The 23,976-nt window shown below is 35.4% G+C and overlaps 1 protein-coding gene across 1 annotated transcript; it reads left to right on the top strand.

The window, feature by feature from the left end:
* Nucleotides 1–22,659: 22,659 nt before the first annotated feature.
* LOC101725377 (olfactory receptor 11H12-like) lies at nucleotides 22,660–23,637 on the top strand. The gene has a single exon (XM_004865087.2). The coding sequence runs from the start codon at nucleotides 22,660–22,662 to the stop codon at nucleotides 23,635–23,637; it is 978 nt and encodes a 325-aa protein (XP_004865144.2).
* Nucleotides 23,638–23,976: the final 339 nt, after the last annotated feature.

The raw sequence follows: 23,976 nt of genomic DNA, 5'->3' as shown, positions 1-23,976 counted from the left end.
CAATGAGTTGGTTTTTTGAAAGAATAAATAAAATCAATAAATCTTTAGTCAACCTTATCAAAAAAAGGAAATATAAGACTCAAATCTATGCAATTAAGAATGAAAAAGGGGAAGTCACAACAGAACCAGCAGAAATACAGAGGATCATCAATACCTACTTTGAGAAACTGCACTCTAATAAAATGGAAAACACAGAAGAAATGGACAGATTCCTAGATACATATGAATTGACAAGGTTAAATGCAGAAGATATACAAATTCTAAACATCCCAATTATAATGAGTGAAATTGAAAATGTAGTAAAAAAATTTACCAGCCAAGAAAAGCCCAGCTCCTGATGGCTTCACTGCTGAATTTTACAAGACATTTAAAGAAGAACTAACACCAGTACTCTTTAAACTCATCAAGGAAATTGAAAGGGAAGCAACGCTTCCAAACTCATTCCTGGAAGCAAGTGTGACTTTGATTCCAAAACCAGGGAAAGAACCAACCCAAAAAGGGAACTACAGGCCAATCTCCCTAATGAACATAGATGCAAAAATCCTCAACAAGATACTGGAAAACAGAATATGGAGGGTCATTAAGAAGATCATACACCCTGATCAAGTCAGATTTCTCCCAGGGATGCAAGGATGGTTCAACATACGTAAATCAATAAATGTAATACACTATATTAACAGAGGCAAGGACAGAAACCATATGATCATTTCAATAGATGCAGAAAAGGCATTTGACAAAATCCAACATCCATTCGTGATAAAAACCCTACAGAAAATTGGAACAGAAGGTCTTTATCTCAACCTGATTAAGGCTATCTGAAAACCCAACAGCCAACATCATACCAAATGGTCAAAAACTGAAAACTTTCACACTAAAATCAGGAACAAGACAAGGATGCCCATTATCACCATTCCTGTTCAATATAGTTTTGGAAACATTAGCTACAGCAATTAGAAAACAGAAAGAAATAAAAGGAATAAAGATAGGAAAGGAAGAAGTGAAACTGTCATTATTTGCTGATGATATGATAATTTACATAGAAGACCCAAAAAACACTACCAAACAACTTCTGGACTTAATTGACAGATTCAGTAGAGTAGCTGGATATAAGGTCAACACTCAAAAAACAATATCTTTCTTATACACAAATAGCAAACTCACTGAGAGAGAAATTAGGGAAACAATTCCTTTTACAATAGCTTCCAAAAAAATGAAATATCTAGGAATCAATCTAACAAAGGAAGCAAAAGACCTCTACACTGAAAACTACAGCACCCTGAAAAAGGAGATCGAGGAGGATATAAGAAAATGGAAAGACATCCCTTGTTCCTGGGTGGAAGAATCAATATAGTGAAAATGGCCATACTTCCAAAACTGCTATATAGATTTAATGCAATGCCAATTGAAATTCCAACAATACACTTAACAGAGATAGAGAAAACAATCCAGAAATACATTTGGAACCAGAAGAGACCTAGAATAGCAAAAGCAATTCTGACCAACAGAGACATGGCTGGGGGTATCACAATATGCAACTTGAAGCTATACTACAAAGCTACTGTGATAAAAACAGCATGGTACTGGCAAAGAAACAGACCCGAGGATCAGTGGAATAGATTAGAAGATGCAAAAACAACTCCAGACATACTCAGCCACCTCACCTTTGACAAAGGAGCCAACCACCCTCATTGGAGGAAAGATAGCCTCTTTAATAAATGGTATTGGAAAAACTGGATTTCAACCTGTCAGAGATTAAAACTAGATCCATATCTATCACCGTGCAGTAAACGGAGATCTAAGTGGATTAAAGATCTAAATATTAAGAGAGAAATACTAAACTTGCTGGAAGATAAGTTAGGTAGAACTCTTCAAGGTATTGGCATAGGAAAAGACTTTATGAACAAAACCTCAGTAGCATGGGAACTAGCAGAAAGAATCAACAACTGGAATTTCATCTTATTGAAAAGCTTCTGCACTGCAAGAGAAACCGCCAACAGAGCTAACAGACAACCTACAATGTGGGAAAAAACTTTTAGCAGCTGTAACTCAGACAAAGGGCTACTATCTAGAATATATAAAGAACTGAAAAAAAGCAGATCCCCCAAATTCAAAGACCCAATCAAAAATGGGCACCTGAAATAAACAGACATTCCTCAGACAAAGAAGTAAAAGCAGCAAATAAATATATGAACAAATGTTCAACATCACTGGTCATTCCAGAGATGCAGATGAAAACAACACTGAGATTCCACCTCACCCCAGAAAGAATGGCTGCTTTCAAGAAATCAACCAATAACAAATGTTGGTGGGGATGTGGAGAGAAAGGAAACCTCCATTGTTGGTGGGAGTGCAGATTGGTGCAACCACTATGGAAATCAGTATGGAGATACCTCAAAGAACTAGGGCTGGAGGTACCATTTGACCCAGCTATTTCCCTGCTGGGTATTTTCCCAAAAGAATTAAAAGAATCACACCACAGTGATATATGTGCACCCATGTTCATAGCAGCACAGTGTGTAATAGCTAAAGCTTGGAAACAGCCCAAGTGCCCATCAACTGGAAACTGGATAAAGAAGATGTGGGTTTTTTTTATAAAATGGAGTACTACTCAACCATAAAGAATGAGAAAGTAGAGTCATTTATAGTAAATGGATGCATATTGAGGCCATACTCTTAAGTGAAATAAATAAGACACGCATATGTAAATTCCAAATAGTTTCTCTAGTGTGAGAAACTGAGAGTGTAAATAAGGACTAAAAGGCTTAATAACTAATAAATGATACTTTGAAATTGGAAAAGCTCCAAAGGCGTAGGGGTGGTGAGAAGGGAAGGGGAAAGGAAAGAATGGAATGTAAAAATTATGAGAAAAGAAAAAAAATGGAAACAAAGTATGTAAATAGGGAAGGGTTTAGGGGTGAAGGGTGCACAGGTAATGGGGAAAAAATAAGAACCAAGATACATCATGTACAGGTACAAGCACCCAAAGATAAATGTAAATGTATTGTATACCTAAAATGTACCAATAAAAGAATTTAAGAAAAAAAATCATTTAAACTAGGTGTCACAGATTTACATGCAATGCAGAATTGCAGAAAATTAGCTGAATTTCAATGAGGAAAATCTTTGAAAATAAAAGAAAAATATTTCCCCAAAACAGATAATCAAGTGGGAGAGAGATTTTGGGCTCAAGTAATGTTTGGATGTTTTTGACCAGCCTCTTTACCTGCCTATATGACTAGGTGCATAGGTGCATCTAATTTTTTAATTTTGTCATCAACTAATGAAATACCTCATTCCAGAATCAATTGGAAAATAATGCAAAGCAAAAATAAAAACAGGTAGGAAACTATTTTTTGTTATACTATATTGAATTTTAGTATATTGAAACTATATTGAGCTGTAGTATACTGAAAATTTTTTAATCTTCCTGAGATACACAAAGAATAATAAATTTCCATGAGGAAATTGAAATTTTATGTGGTTTCTAGTTTTCTAAAGTGTTTAGTTAACAAGGGTGAAGCTTTCATTAAACTTCTGGGTCTAATTTAAACATCTTCTTGTGAAAACTACAAAAAGTCTGATAAAAAGACTGAAAAGATTCCTGAAAATAAGTTGTAAAAGCATAATCCAAAACATTTTTATTTAGTCTTAGAGTATATCTGGGAAAAAAGCAAGATTACTTTTTAGTGGAGACATAGTATATGAATGTCAAATTAAACCTTTGTTATTTCATAGAACAGCTACAGAGAAAGATGCTTCTATTAAAGCTGAAAGGATCAAATTAAATCAGAAGGATATATTTAATAAAAGCATGAAAAACATTATAATGTAAACTACTATAAATCATTTTAAGCTCTAGTTCATGACCTTCTTTTAAATCATATTTAATATAAGAGAATTTCAGTACTACAAATAGTTGGACATTGTTTAGATATTTACTTTAATAAGATTTGACTGAGTGAAATTAAAATTTCATATTTACATAAGACAAAAATGGCATCCCTGTCTTTAGTTATTTAAATTCTAATCAAAGTAGGGGCTGGATTCTAGTTCTTATTGGATTTTTTTTACTGACTCAAGAAATGTACTGCTTTCAGATAATATGAAAATATAATGTTAACCCATGACATCATTTTCAATATTAATAAAATTGCCACATTTAATGCAGGCATCTTCCAGCTTCTACATTTCTGAAGTCTATTCACAGTAAGAAACTCAGTCTCTTTTTTCTGTGAAGAATATAAAAAGCAGTATTTTTTCAGCATGAAAAAATATTCACCGACAAAACTATCTCCCACCACAATTAGTACAACCATTATGGAAAAGAGAATGGAAGTTATTCAAAATATTAAAAATAGAATCACCAAATGATCCAATAATCCTTATATATGGAATTAAGTCTGTATGTCAAAGCGACATCTATACTCCCATGGTCATTTCAACACTATTCACAATAGGTGAGAAATGGAAATACAAATTTCATCAGCTGATGAATGGATAAAGAAAATGTGCTACATATACACCATGGAATACCATAAAAAAGAATGAAATTCTGTCATTTGCAACATGGATGGAACTGGAAACCCTTAAGTAAAATACCCCAGGCACAGAAAGACTAGTACTCCACAATCTCACTCACATACAAATCTAAAGAATTTAATGTCAGAGAAATTGAAAATAGAAAGACTGGGGAGGTAAGATGTGGGGAGGGATGAGGAAAGTTTCAATGACTATTAAGTTACTGTTATATAAACATACAAAGTTGTTGAGTGCTGTTGCACAGTAGAGTGATTACAGATAACAATGGTTTATGCACATTTCAAAAAGCTAGAAGGAAGGATTTGAAAGTTTTCACCATAGGGATGATAAATGTTTGAGGCACTAGATATGTTCCACCTGCCTTGAGTATTTGAGTATATTGAGTATAGAAGTACTGCATTTTACCCACTAATATCCATAATTTCTTAAGTTTTATGTATGAGTTAAAAATAAATTTAACTTTAAAAAAATCCCTTGCCAAACCTCTACAGGGCCAGAGGAGCAACATTCAAAAAGACCAGTTCTACTATTTCATCCCTAGCAGTAGGACAAGCCTTATTAAGCATTTCATGTTTTGTATCATAAAGGTAATATGAAATTTGCAGAAGTCAACTTAAAATATTTTAGGTCACAAGATAGAACACAAAGATTGAGAATGCCTAATGACAAGTTTGGAAATTCTTTTCAGAAGTGTCCTACTCCATGATGTGAAGAGAAAAAAAATCAATCTCTTCAAAAACCTAGGACTACTTAGGAATAGCTACAAAGCTAGTCTCAAATTTTTCTAAACATAGCTGCCTATAGTCTATGAGGAAAATATAAATAAAAGAAGTAAAATTTTTCTCATGGGAACTGTGTTTTTTTTAAATGCAGTATATTTTGCTGTTTCATCTTTTTAATTTTGTCTGTATTTAACTAAAAGTATTAGAGGAAGAAACTTGACTAAACAACCAATAGAAAATAATTTTCTAGTTGGAATTTAAATCCCTTGTCAACTCCCTTTAAAGGCATCTGTTGTGTTTTCTAATTTCTGCCAAAATAACAAAAATGGTCACCTATAGTTAGTAGTTAGAAATGTATTTCCTCTGAGAAGTGCATAATCTTTGTGCTCTAATCATTTGCCTTCTTTGAAATAGTGTATTTTACATTGCATTTGGAGTAAATAGAGATTTGACAAAAGCAAATAAAATTATTAATAATTAAAATAGGATCTAAGACAGACTATAGTAGAATTAGGTAGTCTTAAGCTAATATGCTCATGAACCTAGTGCCTTCAAGTATCTGAAGTGGGTCATATCTTATCTAAACTTTGTAATTACATTCCTACATACGACTGACTAGAATTCTTTGATGCTATAATTTAATTCTTCTGTAAATATTTCTAAGTGTGCAAACCTACAGCCACAAATTTAAATGATTTCTTAAGTTTAAAATAATGAACCCCAGAATATACAGAGAAAAACAGTAAAGATGACAGTAAACATTGAAATGGTCTCAGTGACAGAAAGAGGAGCAAGGTGGTAAGGGGAGTTTTAATAAATCTATTTAATAAATCTATATGAGAAACTTACATTATTGCTTGTTAGGAGCTATGTGGTTTCAAGGAAGAACTATGTTAGCTTTCCAGTCATCCCACCAGCCCCTCCTACAGTCTCAGGCTAGGAAAGTGAGCAGTTCACAGATGACCATTACAACTGCCTAGCCTGTGCTCTAACTGTTTCCTTATAACCCAAGCTCTAGTTGAAATAATCTGCTGTCCCTTGAGCCCTGGTTGTATCTGAGTGTTTCATGGCCTTTACACCACTACTCAGCCTAATGAGCCCTGGGACTCCTAGGCTGCTGCTATTTGAGTCTCCTACACCTCAGCTATTACTAGAAAGCTGACCTGCAGGCCTGCATCTTCTGAAACAGACCTGATGCATAACACAGACCAATTCTTTGACTTTCTTTGAATTGATTGATTTTGAACTTCCTATACCATCCATTTTCCATATCTTACTCCTGAGTGAAAACATTCTGCTTGTTTCCATCTCAACCATGCTCCTTGTAGAGGCAAAACTGAAGGAGCAATATCAAGCCACCCCTGAATCTTGCAGACGAAACAATTTTTTGTGGTGTTATAGAGCCTTGATACAGCATCTGAGTGTAGTAATGACAGCTGGAGCAGCTTATACACTGGCACCTATGCATGGATCTTACTCAGAAAACACAGTTGTTGTCATTAGGAATCAAATATTTTTATTTGCTGTCAAAGTTCAATTTTTTTAGATGTTATAAAACACAATTCCCAAAGTACTAGATGATAAGTATATGTCAAAAATTGTATTTCATTCATTAACAAGAGAGAGAGATAAGAATGCCAGTTCAAAATAAAAATGTAAAAAAATGTAATTTCCAATAATCATCACAAAAATAACACTGAAATAAAATTTCTAGATTGGATTTGATCCATTCTATGCCTTAAATAATTGTAACAATGTAACATTTGAGATTATGTTTTCTACCACACATAAAAGAAAAGCAACAAAATTTGGCAGTTTTTTGTATCGTCTTACTTAATATAACTAAGATGTATGAAGATCTCATAAATAATATATAGAAAATGCTTATTAAAAATTGCTCAGTCTTCTGGGTAGGCATGCTGAAGCTCCCACCACAGAGGAGGCATCTGGGTCAGCATGCCATGTCACCTAGCCCAGAGGAGGCTTCCGGGTAGGCATGCCGCAGCTCCCAGCACCAAGAAGGCTGCCAGGTCAGCGTCCCACAGCTCCCAGTCTAGAGAAGGCATGCCACATCTTGTAGCATAGAGGAGGCTTCCAGGTAAGTGTGCCACAGCTCCCAGCACAGAGGACATAAGCCATGTGGGCATGAGGAGCAACTCCCCCCCAACCCCTGTCGAAATGAGAAGACACATAAACAAGCCATAGAACAAGACTTCCAGATGACCTACAGCAGCCTCGAGGGGAAATGAGTTGTAACACTCTGATACTCAACCACCTGGACTCCTAGAACTAGCAATGAAAGAGGATCTGGAAAAAAAGAAATGAGAAATAATTTCTCACATAACAGCACAGACTGCGCCCAGAGTGAAAGGCATGACTAATAAATCTAGAGAGGACACAGGTAATAAAATAGAGGAGCTGAGGAACATGATGGAATCCCAACATAGGAAACAAATGGAATCCATAAAACACATGCAAACAGATTTCCAGGAGATTAAAATCTCCATTGAAAGTCTATGCAGCAGAATGAGCCAATGTGAGGACAGAATTTTAGGTATAGAAAATAAGATTGCAATTAGTGACCAGGAAAAAAAAAATTTCTTTCAAATTGTAGGGGACCACAAGAAATCAATCCAGCAGCTGCTAGACGATGCAAAGAAGAATAACATAAGACTGATTGGAATAAATGAAGAAATAGGAGAGAGTGCATGTGACATGAAAAACATGTTCACAGAAGTGATGGCAGAAAACTTCCAAAGCAGGGGAAAAGAACTTGACATACAGATAAGTGAGGCATACAAGACTCCAACTAGCCTTGATCAAAACAAAATCTACACATAGGCATATAATTGTTAAGACTCCAGAAACTGAACAGAAGAACAAAATTCTACAAGCAGTTAGAGAAAAGAAACAAATCACATACAAAAGAAAGCCCATCAGAATCACAGCAGACTTTTTAATGCAAACCCTCAAGGCAAAAAGAGCTTGGAGTGATGTATTTCAAGCCCTAAAAGAAAACAGTCTCCAACCCAGATTGATGTACCCTGCCCTGCAAAACTATCTTTCAAAATTGAAGGTGAAATAAGATACTTTCATGACAAAGAGCACCTGAGAAACTTCATGAATAACAAACCAGAACTTCAAAAAAATTTAGACAAAAATCCTAGGAAATGACAATGAGGATCACAACCCCAGGAAGCCCAGCAGAATGAATCCACTGGGCATGACAAGAAATTAAAAGCAAAGGGGGAGAATCAAACAAAAAGAAAAAGTCATGACAATGATAATATATAGCAGTTATAACCATCAATATTAATAGACTCAACTCGCCAATTAAAAGAAATAGAGTGGCAGAATGGGTCAAGAAGCAAGATCCAACAATATGCTGCATACAAGAAACACACTTAATTCAAAAAGAAACTGATAGACTGAAAGTTAAAGGGTAGAAAACAATACCCCATGCTACAGAAACCAGAAAAAAAGCAGGAGTAGCTATCCTCTTTGCAGACCAAGTGGATTTCAAACCCACACTGATTAAGAGAGACAAAGAAGGACACTATATCTTGTAAAGGGAACAATCCAAGAGGAAGAGATGACAATCATAAATATCTGTGCACCAAACACTACAGTATCCAATTATACAAAGCAAGTACTAACGGACATGAAAAACCATATAAGTGCTAACACAGTAGCAATGGGGGACCTCAATACCCCATTTGTCACACATAGATAGATCAACTAGATAAAAAAGAATCAACAAAATACTAGAAATCAATCAAATTCTTGAACAAATGAACTCAACAGATGTTTAAAGAGAGATTCACCCCACAAAATCAGAATGCACATTCTTTTCAGCTGCACATGGGTAGCTCTCCAAAATAGACCACATACTTGCTCATAGAACATATTTAGGTAAGTGCAAAGGAATTGAAGTTATCCCCTGTATATTATCAGACAATAGTGAGATGAAATTGGAGATCAATAGCAAAAGAAACAAGAAGAATTTCATACACACGAGGAAAATCAACAACACACTTCTGAATAACCAATGGATCACAGAGGAAATTAAAGAAGAAATCAGACAGTTCCTTCAATTAAATGACAATGACAATATAACATATCAGAATTTATGGGACACAATGAAAGCAGTCTTACGAGGGAAATTCATAGCAGTGAATACTCATATTAGGAAAACAGAGCAAGCCCAATTAAACAACCTGATGCTGAACCTCAAGCTTCTAGAAAAAGAAGAGCAGGAAAAACCCAAAGCTCATACAAGGGAGGAAATTATAAAGATCACGGCGAAAATCAATGCAATGGAGACTAAGAAAACAATACAAAAAATCAATGAAGCCAAGAGTTGCTTTTGCAAAAGAATAAAACAAATTGACAAACCCATAGCCAACCTTATCAGAAAAAGGAAAGAAATGGCCCAAATCCATGCAATAAGGAATGAAAAAGGTGAAATACAACAGACCCAGCAGAAATCCAGAATATCATCAATTCCTACTTCAAGAACCTATATGCCAATAAGATGATAAACACAGAAGTAATGGATAGATTCCTAGACATGTATGAATTACCAAAGTTGAATGAAGAAGACCTAAAAATTCTAAACATCCCAACATCAATCAATGAAATTGAAAACATGATTAAAAACTTACCAACCAAGAAAAGCTCTGGTACTGATGTCTTCACCACTGAATTCTAGAAGACATTTAGAGAGGAACTCCTGCCACTACTGTTTAAACACTTCAACGAAATTGAAAGGGAAGCAATACTCCCAAATCCATTCCTGGAAGCAAGCATCCCCTTGACCCCCAAAGCAGAGAAGGACCCAACTGAAAAAGAGAACTCTAGGCCAATCTCACTAATGAACATAGATGCAAAAATCCTTAATAAGATACTGGTAAATAGAATGCAGAAGAGCATCAAGAAGATCATACACCCTGACCAAATGGGATTCTTCCCAGTAATGCAGGGATGGTTCAACATATGCAAATCAATCAAGGTAATATACTATATCAATAGAGCCAGAGACAAAAACCATATGATCATTTAAATAGGTGCAGAAAAAGCATTTGAGAAAATCCAAAACACATTTATGATAAAAACCCTACAAAATATTGGAATAGACAGTCTCTACCTCAATCTGATAAAAGCCATCTATGAAAAACAACAGCCAATATAATACTAAATGGTCAAAAAATGAAACCCTTCACACTAAAATTGGGAACAAGACAAAGATGTCCACTACCACCACTCCTGTTCAATATAGTTTGGAAACACTAGCCATAGCAATTAGACAAAAGAAACAAATAAAAGGAAAAAAAAAAGAAAATGAAGAAGTCAAGTTGTCATTATTTGCAGATGACATGATACTCTATATAGAAGACCCCCAAGAACTCCACCAAAAGTCTTCTAGACTTCATAACCAAATTCAGTAAAGTAGCTGGATACAAGGTCAACACAAAAAAAATCAATAGTTTTCCTCTGCATGAATAACAGACCAACTGAGACAGAAATAGGGCAAACAATTCCATTCAGAGTAGCATCCAATAAAACTGAAATATTTAGGAATCAAACTATCAAAAGAAATCAAAGACCTCTTCTCTGAAAACTATAGCATTTGAAAAAAGAGATTGAAGAGGATATCAGAAAATGGAATGATATCTCTTTCTCCTTGGTAGGAAGTATCAACATAGTGAAAATGGCCATACTTCCAAAATTCCTATATAAATTCAGTGCAATCCCAATTGAAATCCCACCAGCATACTTCATGCACCTTGAGAAAACAATCCAAAAATTCATTTGGAACAAGAAGACACCCAGAATAGCAAAATCAATTCTAGGTAACAGAGATATGGCAAGGGGTATTACAACCCCCAAGTTGAAATTATACTACAAAGCTACTGTGATAAAAACAGCATGGTATGGGCAAAGAAGCAGACCTGAGGACCAATGGAACAGAATAGAACATCCAGAAACAACTCGAGACATACTCATCCACCTCATCTTTGACAAAGGAGCCAAACACCCTCACTGGAAGAAAGATAACCTCTTTAATAAATGGTGCTGAAGAAACTGGGTTTCAATTTGCCAAAGACTAAAACTAAACCTATATCTTTCACCATGCACTAAACTAAAATCTAAATGGATTAAATATCTAAATATTAAAACAGAAATGCTGAATTGGCTGGAACAGAGGTTAGGTAGAACTCTTGAAGACATTGTGGTAGGAAAAGATTTTATGAACAAAACCTCAGTTGCCCATGAACTAGGACAAACAATCAACAAGTGGGATCTCTTCTCAATAAAAAGCTCTGCACAGCAAGAGAAAGCACCAACAGTGCGAAGAGACAACCCACAATGTGGGAAAAATTTTTCACTAGCTGTCCCTCAGACAAAGGTCTAATATCTCGAATCTATAAAGAAAAAAAATCAGACCTACCAAATTTAAAGACCCAATCCGAAATTGGGTATCTGAAAGGAACAGACAGTTCTCAAACAAAGAAGTAGAAATGGCAAATAAACATATGAAAAAATGTTCACACTGGTCATTCGAGAAATGCAAATGAGAACAATGCTGAGATAGGACCTCACTCCAGAAAGAATGGCTGCTATCAGGAAATCAACCTAAAACAAATACTGGCCAGGCTGTGGGGAAAGAGGAACCCTGCTCCACTGCTGGTGGGAGTGTAGACTGGTGCAACCACTACGGAAATCAGTACGGAGATACCTCAGAGAACTAGGACTGGAAGTCCCATTTGACCCTGCTCTTCCCCTGCTGGGTCTCTTCCCTAATGAATTAAAAGGATCATACCACAGTGATATATGTGTGCCCATGTTCATAACAGCACAGTTTGTGATAGCTAAAACTTGGATACAGCCCAAATGCCCATCAACTGGAGACGGGTGGAAAATGTGGGGGTTTTTTTATAAAATGGAGTACTACTCAGCCATCAAAAACAAGAAATTATAGACATTTATTGCTAAATGGATGCACATTGAGGCAGTACTCTTAAGTGAAATAAATAGGACACACATGTATAAATACCAAATAGTTTCTCTAGTGTGAGAAACTGAAAGTGTAAATAAGGACTAAAAGGTATAATAGATAATGTGAAATAGGAAGAAAAGGGGCAAAGGGGAAGGGGAAATGGGACTGGCAGGGGAAAGGAAAGAATGGAATGGAATTAATACAAGAAAATGAAAAAAGGAAACAAAGTCTTTGTAAATAGTCTTTGTAAATAGGTTGAAGGGAGGACAGGGGAAGGGGAAAAAATAAGAACCAAGAAAGTATGTAAAGTTGCATATCTCCATTGATGAATGTCATTATATTGTACACCTAAAATGTACCAATAAAAGGATATACCAAAAAATAAATAAATAAAAATTCCATACTTCTAGGAAGTTAGATCTTTATATTGGCTTGCTAAATAATGTTTTAGTACAATATAAAATCTCTGCTTTTTCTTAATTAAAAATTTTAGAATTTTTTCTTAAATACCTAAGAAATTATCAGGAAAATCCTTCAAAATATTCTGAATCATAAGTTTTTATCACATTTATGTTTTGCTTATCTAAATTGGTTTATATATGTGCACAAGGTTTTCATTAATAACAAGCAGGTCTCCTTCTTAAACAAATAGCAAATCATGTTCAACCACTAAGGCCACTTAAACTGCTTCCTTCAAAAGTGTACATAAGTAGACCAGGATTTCATTTTCAATACGTTTAAAAGCCCAGACATTTTTATTTCTCTTATTACTTGTCTATTGAGAGACTAAGAAATTAAAACTAAGAAACTAATATGTATTAGATTTTCATGCAGTTACTCTAAATGTGAATGAATTTCTTTTTTTTTCCATATCCCCCAAATTTCCTAAGGTATTTGGTCTGCCACATAATAACTTTCACTAATGTAAAATTAGAACCCTGGAGACCATGGACTGATACTAAATCAGTTTTGGGAGAAGGATTTTAAAGTACATTTCTGGATATGCTGTACAATCATTGTCCAGAAGCGGTGAGCTTAGCTTAAGAGTAAACAAGAGTCTAGTCTTGTATTAATATAACATGATGATAAAGAATTTATAATTTTTAAATGTTAACAAGTTTATTGATACAGAGTCAATGTGGTACAATTTTTAACAGTTTATTGCTTTTTTTCTACAACAAATTTGTAGTTACAAAATTCAAAGAACCTCTGGGTTTCACTTTAGGATAAGAAGAGGGAATACAGAAAAATCAGCAGGATAATATTAAACATTTATTTTTTTGCAGTTTTCACATTAGTCTACTTGCTAGAATTTTCCTTTCTCAAGCAAAGTGACAGCTCAAAGGGAGAAGGAAGAGGTGGAGGTGTAGATACCTTAAAAATATTAGGTCTTATGAAGGCCATATCTCCCATTACAACTCTATTAGCATAGCTTCTATGGTTCTCGCATGAAGCATATCCAGTCATTAAAATTATTGCTCTTGGGAAAACCCAAATCTATCACTTGTCATCAGAAATTAATAGAACATTCAATGTCTTCTAACTCCAGATAATAATTAACCAGCTAAATTATTTTGTTATAAGCAATACTTACAGTAGAACATTTGATATTGTACCTTTATCATGTTTCAATTAATAGAGCTAAAAATAAACAAGACTAAATTTAGTCTTGAAAAAAATTACTTGCACCTAATTTACACTAAAGCAAAATGTTCTTTCCTTCAAACTGCTGTAACTTTCTGTATCATCTAAAATTTTGTTTTTCACATTCTGGCACAAATATTACTTTAAAATAAATTATTCTGTTTTCAATAAACAAAAACACATTAATTATCTTGCATATATATTTTCTTGCATCAACACACTTATGATAACCTCAACTGTTCATATTAATTACAGCTTTTAACCAAACTAATAAGTAGTTTTCTCATAAGCATAGAAAAATAGTACATTGATACTTCAGAATTGTCTGTCACAAAAAAGTCTCATTAGAGCAGAAAAAACATATATTACATGAATATCTACATTCATACATATCATTTTCCACACTTATTAAAGAGGCAAAAGTAAACTTGTTCCTCACCATGGTTTATATGTAGCTAAACATACTATCAAACTGTTGACTTATATTCTCTGTGATAGACAAAAGGGGTATAACACAAATTTTAAATGCCTGTATTAGTCAGTTTTCCCATCCCTGGGACCCAATACCCAATACCTGCAACTTAATGGAATAGAGTTTTATTTTGTTTAGTTTCCGTGGTTTCAGTCTATAGTCAGCTGACTCTAAAGTGGAAAGAGCATTGCAGAGGATGCCATAACAGGAAAGAAAGAGTGGAGGGGTTGGGGGAGGAGGAGAGGGAGAAAGAGAAAACCTGGGGACATGGACATACCCTTCCAGGTCAAGTGACTCTTCCTACAAAGAGCCCTACCTCTGAACAGTACTTGCAGCTATGAACTCATCAATAGATTAATCCACCAATAATGATAATGCCTCTATAGCCAATGACCTTCCAAAAGCCCACCTATGAATGCATGAGACTTTTAGGTGACATTTAAATCTATACAGTAAGATTCCTACCTTTGTCCTTCAAAAGGCTTATGTCCATCTAATTATGTAAAATGCATTTAATCCATCTCTATAGGTCACCAAATCTTTACAGTTCTAGTACTTCTGAAAACTTGTATGTCCAAAGTCTCTTCTGATACTTAAGGTGAGCTCTTAGCTGGTGTGACTCGGTAAAAATCAAAGAGAAATACCAACGTTCAATGGCACAGAGCAAATATTTCCATTCCAAAAGGGAAGAATAGGAGGATAGAAAATAATTTTATCAAACCAAGAATGAAACCCAGCAGGGAAAGCATTAAATTCTATAGCTTCCAGTCCAGCATCTGGTACAGGTAGTGGTAAGATGTGACCTCCAGAATTTTGGGGCAGCCTCTCCTCTATGGCATTGCTGGCTGCAGTCCACATGGCCTTTCTCTTAGGCTGGCTCTGTTCATTTCCTGTAGCTTTCTTTGGCAGGCATTCCGCATTCCTGTCATCTCCAACTTCCTAGGGACTCCACTGCACCATTAGCTCACTCTCACAGCTTTACTCATTGCCCTCTCAGAGGTATATATTCTGACCTCCAAACCCCCCCTTTGAAATTTAATGAGAACTTCTGTGACCCCATAACTCTTGCATTCTGCATGCCTGAAGAATTAGCACTACATTCACGATGACAAGGTCTGCTGTCAGCTCAAACAGTAACCAAGCCCTCTTGGACATGGTTGTAGTGGCCTCTGAAGGTCAAGCTAACTAAACTTGTGGAAATACTTCCTTAGCTGCCCCTCAATGAGGAGGGTGTCATGGGGCTGTTTTCTCAAAGCAAAGTCTTTCAAAGTTTACTCTTTTACATCCTTGAGACTTGGATGGGTAGGGTCTCACCATTTCCTGAGATTTCCCTAAAGGCATCTTTCCTATTATCTTGATCCAAAGTACTTGACTTCTTTCAATGGTGCTGATATTTTTCAGCATCACATTCTCCATGGCCCCAGGTGCTTCCTTTCTGGCCAAGCTCTAAATTTTTTCACATATTTTCACCCCTATTTCTCATTGTAAATCTGGCTGAAAGCAGTAAGGAGTCCACAGCCTTAACATTCAAGCTACCTTGAAACTCCCTCCACCAACTTAATTATTCCACTACATTTAAATTCACCCTCATACAACATCTTAGACAATAGGCAAAATTTAGACAAATTCCTTGTCAAAATGTAACACGTATGTCCTCTAGTCCAGTTTGCAATCGAGCTGTCATTCTCATTTGAAACCTCATGTGCCTGAGCTTAAATGTTTGCCTTCCTACCAGTATTCTATTCTTCTGAGCTCCCACCAGAATCATCCAGTAGGTTCTGTTTGCAGCATTCTAGGGCTTCTATTGTCCATATCTCCAATCTTTTTCAAACTGCTACCACAAACCAGTTTCAAATGACTCTGAACCACATGATCAGAAATAGTTATAGCAATGACCGACTTCTCTGGTACCAGTTTTCTATATTAGTCATCTTTCCTGTCAGTAAACAAAAACAACCAACACCCACAACTGAAAGAAAAGGAGGTTTATTTTACTCATGATTTTAGTGGGTTCAATCCATGGTTGGCTGGGTCCAAGGCAGAAATAGCATGGTGGAAGGTCACAATAGAGGACAGCTGCTCACACCATGCAGCCATGAAGCAAGAGAGAAAAAGGAGCTAAGGACAAGAGTACATTCTTCCAGGTCTGGTCCTGAATAATCTCTCCTTCAAGCAGGCTCTGCCTCCTAATGGAAGACTCATGTATGAACTCATCGATGGATTAATCCACTGAAGAGTACAGCACCTCTATGTTCCAATCACTATCCAGAAGTCCCACCTTGAACACACGAGACTTTTGGGGGACATTTTATATCTAAACCATAACAATACCTAATAATTAACACTTTATATTCTCTCATTAATAATTATCTAGTTAAATAGAGACTTTTTATTACTTAACTCAATTTAATATTAATCTAAGGTATTAAGGTTAACAATTATTAAATAAAGGATACTGTCCAGAGCTACACAATTACTATTCATAACAGTATTTATCAGAATCTTTCAGTGTCATTTATTGATAATATAATTCAATTAATTTGACATATAATTTAAAAATTTTAATAATACTAGATTTTTAATAATGTGGATATAATGTTCACTCATTTGATAAGTGAAACCATATAGGAAGATCACCTAGTTCAGAATAATTGATTTTCTATTAGAAAAAAAAAAGACTTACAAAAAAAATATGTTTGATTTGTATTCCAACCAATTAAAAAATGATGAAAAGCATATAGCTGATCTGAATCCAAAATGATCATTTCTAAACCAAACTGATTTGACAAAGGATTCCTACTAAATACTTCAACTTCTAACAATGCTTCTGAAAAGTTTGGTTGTTGTTCATGGTCTTTTAAAAGTTTAGCACATTTAAATTATTAGAAATTTAATATCTTTTTCTAGGAATTGGATGAAGCAGTGTAGGGAGATGGAAGGAGGAAAGGAAAAGGGATGAAAAAAATTAAGATGTGTTATGTACATGCTCCAACTCCCTATAAGGAATGTAATTACTACATAATGCAGACATGTACTAATGAAAAGTGAAAACTAAAAAAAGAGAATGCATTATTCCTTATAACTAGTGAAAACTGGATCTCCATTAAATTGAAGAAGATAAATCTAATTTGTGAATTTCTTCCAATAATAAAAAACTATTTGACACCTGAAAATAAAAATTTTATTTATTCACAGGCATGCAAAAAGCTTTCAGCATGTTTACAAATCCAGTCATACATGAAAAAATATGAATACAAATATATATGTGACCAATCCTGACAGAACAAAAAGAACAAAACAAATAGGCAATCTTCTGGGATATTTAATATTTATTTAATTCACAATCACCTGGCCTTTTACCCCTTCCTCAGATACAATACATGCAGATCTTATGGCTCTCACTCCTACTGTTTCTTATTCACTCTTGAATTTAGAGTACCCAGTGGAAGAGTCATATAGAGACAAACTGCAAGCTCTCATAGGCTTCAACTGCCACACTAGGCATAGACAGGACCCCATCTTCAACTCAAGAGGCAGATGCCACAAGAAGTAAATGAAGTTTCTGTCTAAAATGTAACCCACAGGAAAAGCAGGCCTTATCAGTCTTCAAATAGCAATCAGTTTTAAACTATAGATACAATATTTTTGTTTCTCACTTTTCAAAGGTAGCCATTTTAGATAGCTAAATGGTCAAAGCTGATTTATGAGAACTCTAAAATGAAACTTATCAGCCATCAGATTAAAGAACCTCTGGACCCAGACAGGTCAATGAGACACGATGAGTCTCAAAGACACAGGTTTGGGAATGTTTCTTGATTCAAGGGCTGCTCTTGGATCCGGAGGTATCTTTCAGACAAGTACGCTTGGATATTTTGAGTTAGGTGGGCTTGTGCTATTTGACCTGACATTCTCATTTCATCTTTATTGTCTTGCTTCCAATTGTTTGAAGGACTATTAGTATAATAATATACAATCATATTAGCATATAATATTATATGTCATAAAATCACAATTATATTATTATAATTATTAATAACAATTATAATAGTATAATAATTATATTATACTATAATATTATAATACAATCATATTAATGTGTGTAAATTGACTATCAGCAGCAGAATTTATTTGGTCATTCTATGTGAGGAATGCAAAAAGTTAAGATGTGTATTTATTAAATGCAAATAAGGCAAAATTCACATAAAATTCCATGTGGAGAAAAAGATGAAACAATTTTGTAACATGCCAAATAAAAGGAATCTAACAACATTTCCCAAATTTTATGCCATACAACACTAATCCTGAGAATTTCTCTAGAAAAGAAACTGAAAATTCTGTCTTCAAATAAGTTTGAGAATCACTTTACCATACTTGCTTATCTATAAGATTCATGATATGCCTCAACAAAACAAAGGCTATAAAACAGCCTATAGAAAAATAGAACTATTTACCTTTATTTAAACTAGTATTTGCCACATTTACTTTAACATCAAGCTCTTTTCATTAATGCCTATTAATATCATAGACACAGGGCTCAACAGAATACATACTGTATTTCTATTCCTATAGAGCTATTAAAACTAGGTCATAGTTTGTAATAAAACCAAAAATATGCATAATAATTTTTATCTTGTGCAGTATAATTATAGCTGTCATATTCTTTAAGTTGTCCATGTTTTCTTCACAAGAGAAAATTTATTTTTTTATTTTCTACATTGCAATGGAGGTTTATTTCTGCATCTTTCTACATGGGTGTCATCTTTCCCTGGAGAAACGTTGGTTTCACCCAGTAAAGGACAAATCATAGTTAGCTTTGAGTTCAAAAGACACATCTACACACTTACTTCATGTACTTTTTATTTTTCCTGGTTCCTTTTCCCAAGGCATTTAACCACAGAAGCTACAGACAGATGCAACCCTGAGAGACTGGCCTACCCATAGGAGTCTGAGATGAGAAATCACTTGCATTAAACACAAGGGACCAAATCCCTGGAAAAACTGGCCAAGATATAGAAGTCTTCAGTCTATTTAGGCTTTTTATATAGGTAATATTTGAATCTTTTCTTCCAAATTATGAATTGGAGACTGCTCTCAAAGTCTTGTCCAGACACCTTCTAGACATCTCTCCTGATGAGATTCTTGTCCGCTATTACAAGGTTAATTGTACAAAGAGGTATTTTTTTCCAGGGAAATTCACAATTTTGAGACTGAGGGTGAGAAGAAAAGACACAAGAAGCTGGTGTGTAGTTCTTCCCAAGTTATAGTTCCCAGATATACAAAAAGCACACCATATCCCCTGCAGTTTTTTCTAGAGAGATAATCCTAATTCTTGTTGTTTTTGGTGGCTTCCTTAATAAAAATTCTGAAGGATAAAAGTCAAATAGCTTTAATGCCTGAGAAAAAAACATGTTTATCATAAATTGAGAGAAGTACAGATGAGTCTGTTTTCTAAGATGTTAATTTGTCTAGTTTTTCACAACTCTAAGTAAACTACAGTATGCTATATTTTGAAATAAGAAGAACTTATTTATTTATAATCAATAGCCCACACAAAATACTACGAAACAAGAGACTATTTCCCTGGTTATGTTTCAGGGATTGTATCTATGTATGTCCACAGGGTTCCAAAGAGAATCAGATCTGAAACAAGAGGCGCAATAAATAGTTGCCATGCACTGAGAAGTCCTAGTAGGGTAACAAATTAGGAAACCACATTAGTCTTAAAGTATTTCATAAATGCAGTTTTAAAAACTAAAGAATGTTGGCCTTTTGTGTTTTTCTTTTACTCTCGTATACATAAAATTGTCTAACTAGTGAATAGCCAAAGCTGGGGAAATCTCACTAATGTGTTTTTCTGGTGAAATAGCATCTACAATTCCACTTCAAGCTGAGAGAAGCACATCCAGGGAGAAATCCTCACCAAGCCTAAAGCAGTGACCAATGGGAAAAAATTCAAAGCTCTTAGAAGAAAAGTCAAATATAGATGAGAATGTGATTGCTGGGAAAAGCGAAGTGTTTCTATCTTAAGTAAGGGAACCAAATTAATCATTTTAGGTCTTGCTTTCCCTTAAATTTCTACACATTTTCTTCATTAGACTGATCATCCAGAGACCAGATCATTAAATCTTGTAAAATTTTCAACTCTCTCTAGATCAGATGTAAATTCCTAATTTCTCCTTAAATACCAAGTCCATCAGTATTTCTGGTTACTTTCTCCAATGATATTTCTCCTTTTTCACAGGGTCCTTTTCTTCTAACAACATCTTTACAGAAATTTGAATCAATAGTTACCTAAAGTGCACTGCAAGAGCAGAGGAAGGCAGAATCACCCAAAGGAAACTTCTGGGTCCAAAAGTCCTGAAATGACAGCTTAACTAAGTCTTGGGGAAAATATAATTATCAGGTGAGCATCTCCCTACTCTTGGACCTTGTCCACGTATTTCCACAAAAATTTCATGTCCAGACTGGCTTCAGTTGGCAATTAGATTGCTTGCACTGCAGTCTCTAAAAAGGAATTTAAGCAGCACTGTTCTTCCCAAATGTCTTCTCAGTACTCTCATGGGTCATACTGAGATTTTTTTTTCCTCTCAGTAGAAAACTGAAAGAGCAGGACCTCATTGGAATACAACTGACCAGTATATTTTTGAGGTAGGCTGAATCAGCCTCAGGATCTCATGTAGTAAGACCAAACTATCTTATTTTCCTGGGCCTGAAGGGGTTCCTGAGATGTAACACTTTCAGTTGTAAAATGTGGACAGTCCCAGCCAAACAGGTAGGTTTGAGTACTCTAATGCTATACTATAGTGGTATCCACTTCCTCTTTTTGGCATGCCCTAGCTCTCATCTTCCCATACCTCCCAGCTTCCAGGTACAAGAAAATGGTTATTCTTGTATGTGGACTAAGGCTACCAGGTAGAAAGATACCTGAGTTAAGATTCAATTCAGGTCATAAATAAAGACTTATTTAATAAGCAATTACAAAACACATACTGTTTACAAGATGATGTGTTAGATACTGAAAGGGGGCCAGGGATGTAGCTCAGTGGTAAAGTGCTTACCTCATATGCAAGAAGCCTTGGGTTTAACCCCAACACTCCTAACAAAGCAAAGCAAAAACTGAAAAAGAATCCAGATAATTAACACATAACTCATATTCTTGGGGGTTCATATTGTAGTACATAAATTAATATATGAAAAACTCCATGATAAAGTAAAAGCTCTGTTACAAAAAAAAAATCTATAGCTTTTAGGTTACTGTTCATTTCTTCTAACTTAAAGTGATGATTCATATGTTTACTGTTAATTTGACAAATTTGTTGGCATGTCTATGAAGCGTTCTTTACTGTGTTAGGTGTTAATTATATACAGGGGCACCTAATACAGTGTATTTTAAAATTTTTTAAGTTTATCACGGTAAAAGACCCTGTGCCATTAATCTTCCTCAGAACATTCTTTCTTTTTTCAATACATTTATCCCATTATTCTTGCCACATTCTGAAGCAATTCTGGAAGTCTTCATTTGTATAATATATGCTACTGCTGAGTGCCATCCAATGGAAAGCCAGGCTCATAAAAATGTTATGTTCTGTCTTCATCCACCTTATTCACTGGATCTGGCACCATGCAACTTCTGGCTCTTCTCCAAAGTTAAAATCACCATGAAAGTTCTATGTATGATTTGAATAGATTTAGGACTTTGAGGCAGCCAAGACAGGCAACCAAAGACATGAAAGAGGACTCCAGAACCCCTTCAGAAAGTGGCAAGAATGATAGCACAAATGTATTCAAAGTGAGCCGGAGTATTTTGAGAGGGATTAATGGCAATGTGTCTTCTACTGTAATTTTTTTTAATTTAAACTCATATTGTATTTTGACTATACCTTGTAAGTATGAAAAATACAAATTCCTCTTTCCATGAAGCTCACATGATAGTATAAAGATATAGAAGTGAACAGTTATGACAAAGTATAATTTGATAAGTTAATACACATATACATTAGATGCTATAGTAGAAAAAATAATTAGTACACAATTGTGCTGTCCAACAATACTTTGTGAAAGAGATGATTCGTGAACAGTACAAATTGGAAGTACCAATTACTCAAGCCAAAACAGAAAAGTAAATAAATAGTTCAAAAGAGAGAGAATGAATTCAAGAGGATACAGGTAAAGAGAGGAGGATAAGGAACTAAGCATAGATGAAAAAGGTCTTGTTTATTATGCTGAGTTGTTTGACTTTGACCTCATATAGATGCCGTCTTGCAGCACAGCTTACCAACTAAATGAACATCTCTATTGTGGGATCCTCTTCCGGGATAGTGAGTGAATTCATCCTTCTGGGCTTCCCCTGCAGCAGAGAAATTCAGTTCATCCTGTTTGTGTTCTTCTCTATCGTCTACATCTTGACTCTCATGGGAAACGGAACCATTATCTGTGCTGTGTGTTGGGATCAGCATCTGCACACCCCCATGTACATCCTGCTGGGGAATTTCGCATTCCTGGAGATCTGGTATGTCACTTCCACAGTCCCCAACACGCTGGTCAACTTCCTCTCAGAGACCAAAGTTATTTCTTCCACTGGATGCTTCTTACAGTTGTATTTTTTCTTCTCCATGGGCTCCACTGAGTGCTTCTTTCTCTCAGCAATGGCCTTTGATCGATACATTGCCATCTGTCATCCTCTGCATTATGCCATCATTATGACTGGACAACGCTGTTTCAACATAGTGATCTCCTGTTGGGTGTGCGGTTTTCTCTGGTATCTGGTGCCTGTTATTCTTATCTCCCAACTGCCTTTCTGTGGCCCTAATGTAATTGATCACTTTGTATGTGATTCTGGCCCATTGCTGACCCTCTCCTGTGCTCCTGCCCCTTTGTCCAAGCTCACTAGCTACACTCTAAGCTCCCTCATTATCCTTCTTAGCTTCCTTTTCATCCTCATCTCCTATGCCTTTGTTCTATTTGCTGTTCTTCAGTTGCCCTCAGCATCCAGCCGACATAAAGCCTTTTCCACTTGTGGATCCCACTTGACTGTGGTGCTGCTCTTTTATGGTACCATTATGGTGATGCATGTGAGCCCTGGATCTAGCCACTCCATGTTGATGCCAAAGATCATGACCTTGTTCTATGCAATGGTGACTCCACTCTTCAATCCCCTGATCTACAGTCTCAGGAATAAGGAAATGAAACATGCTCTGTGGAAACTTCTAGAGAAGTTAAAAATTTCTGTAAAAGTCTTTCCACAGCAGCTCCAGGAGTAGTATAGAATAATTGAGCTTAATATATAGTATGTGGGTGAAATTCCAACTCTTTTACTTTTATACAATCATTCATTCAATAATTATTCATGGATTATCTCCTCTATGTTAGAGACTACTTAACACCAGGCAATGAAGATAATTATGAAGATAATTCAGACACATTCTCTTTCCTCAAATGACAGTACTGTAGAGGAGACAGGCAAGTAAGAAAATAATTACCACAAAATTCAATAAAAGTTCTAGCTGATGTATACACAAGTTGTCACAGGAACACAAAGAAATAATTTTCCCCTGAGTTTTTGTTGTGGGAGAGGACTATTAGGAACAACTTCAGTCACC

Source organism: Heterocephalus glaber, unplaced genomic scaffold, assembly GCF_053883595.1.
Source record: "Heterocephalus glaber isolate CG9 unplaced genomic scaffold, H.glaber_assembly_v1.0 deba00001662, whole genome shotgun sequence".
NCBI lineage: Eukaryota > Metazoa > Chordata > Mammalia > Rodentia > Bathyergidae > Heterocephalus > Heterocephalus glaber.
The sequence above is the reverse complement of the archived record's forward strand: the minus strand, read 5'-3'. Positions and strand labels throughout refer to the sequence as shown.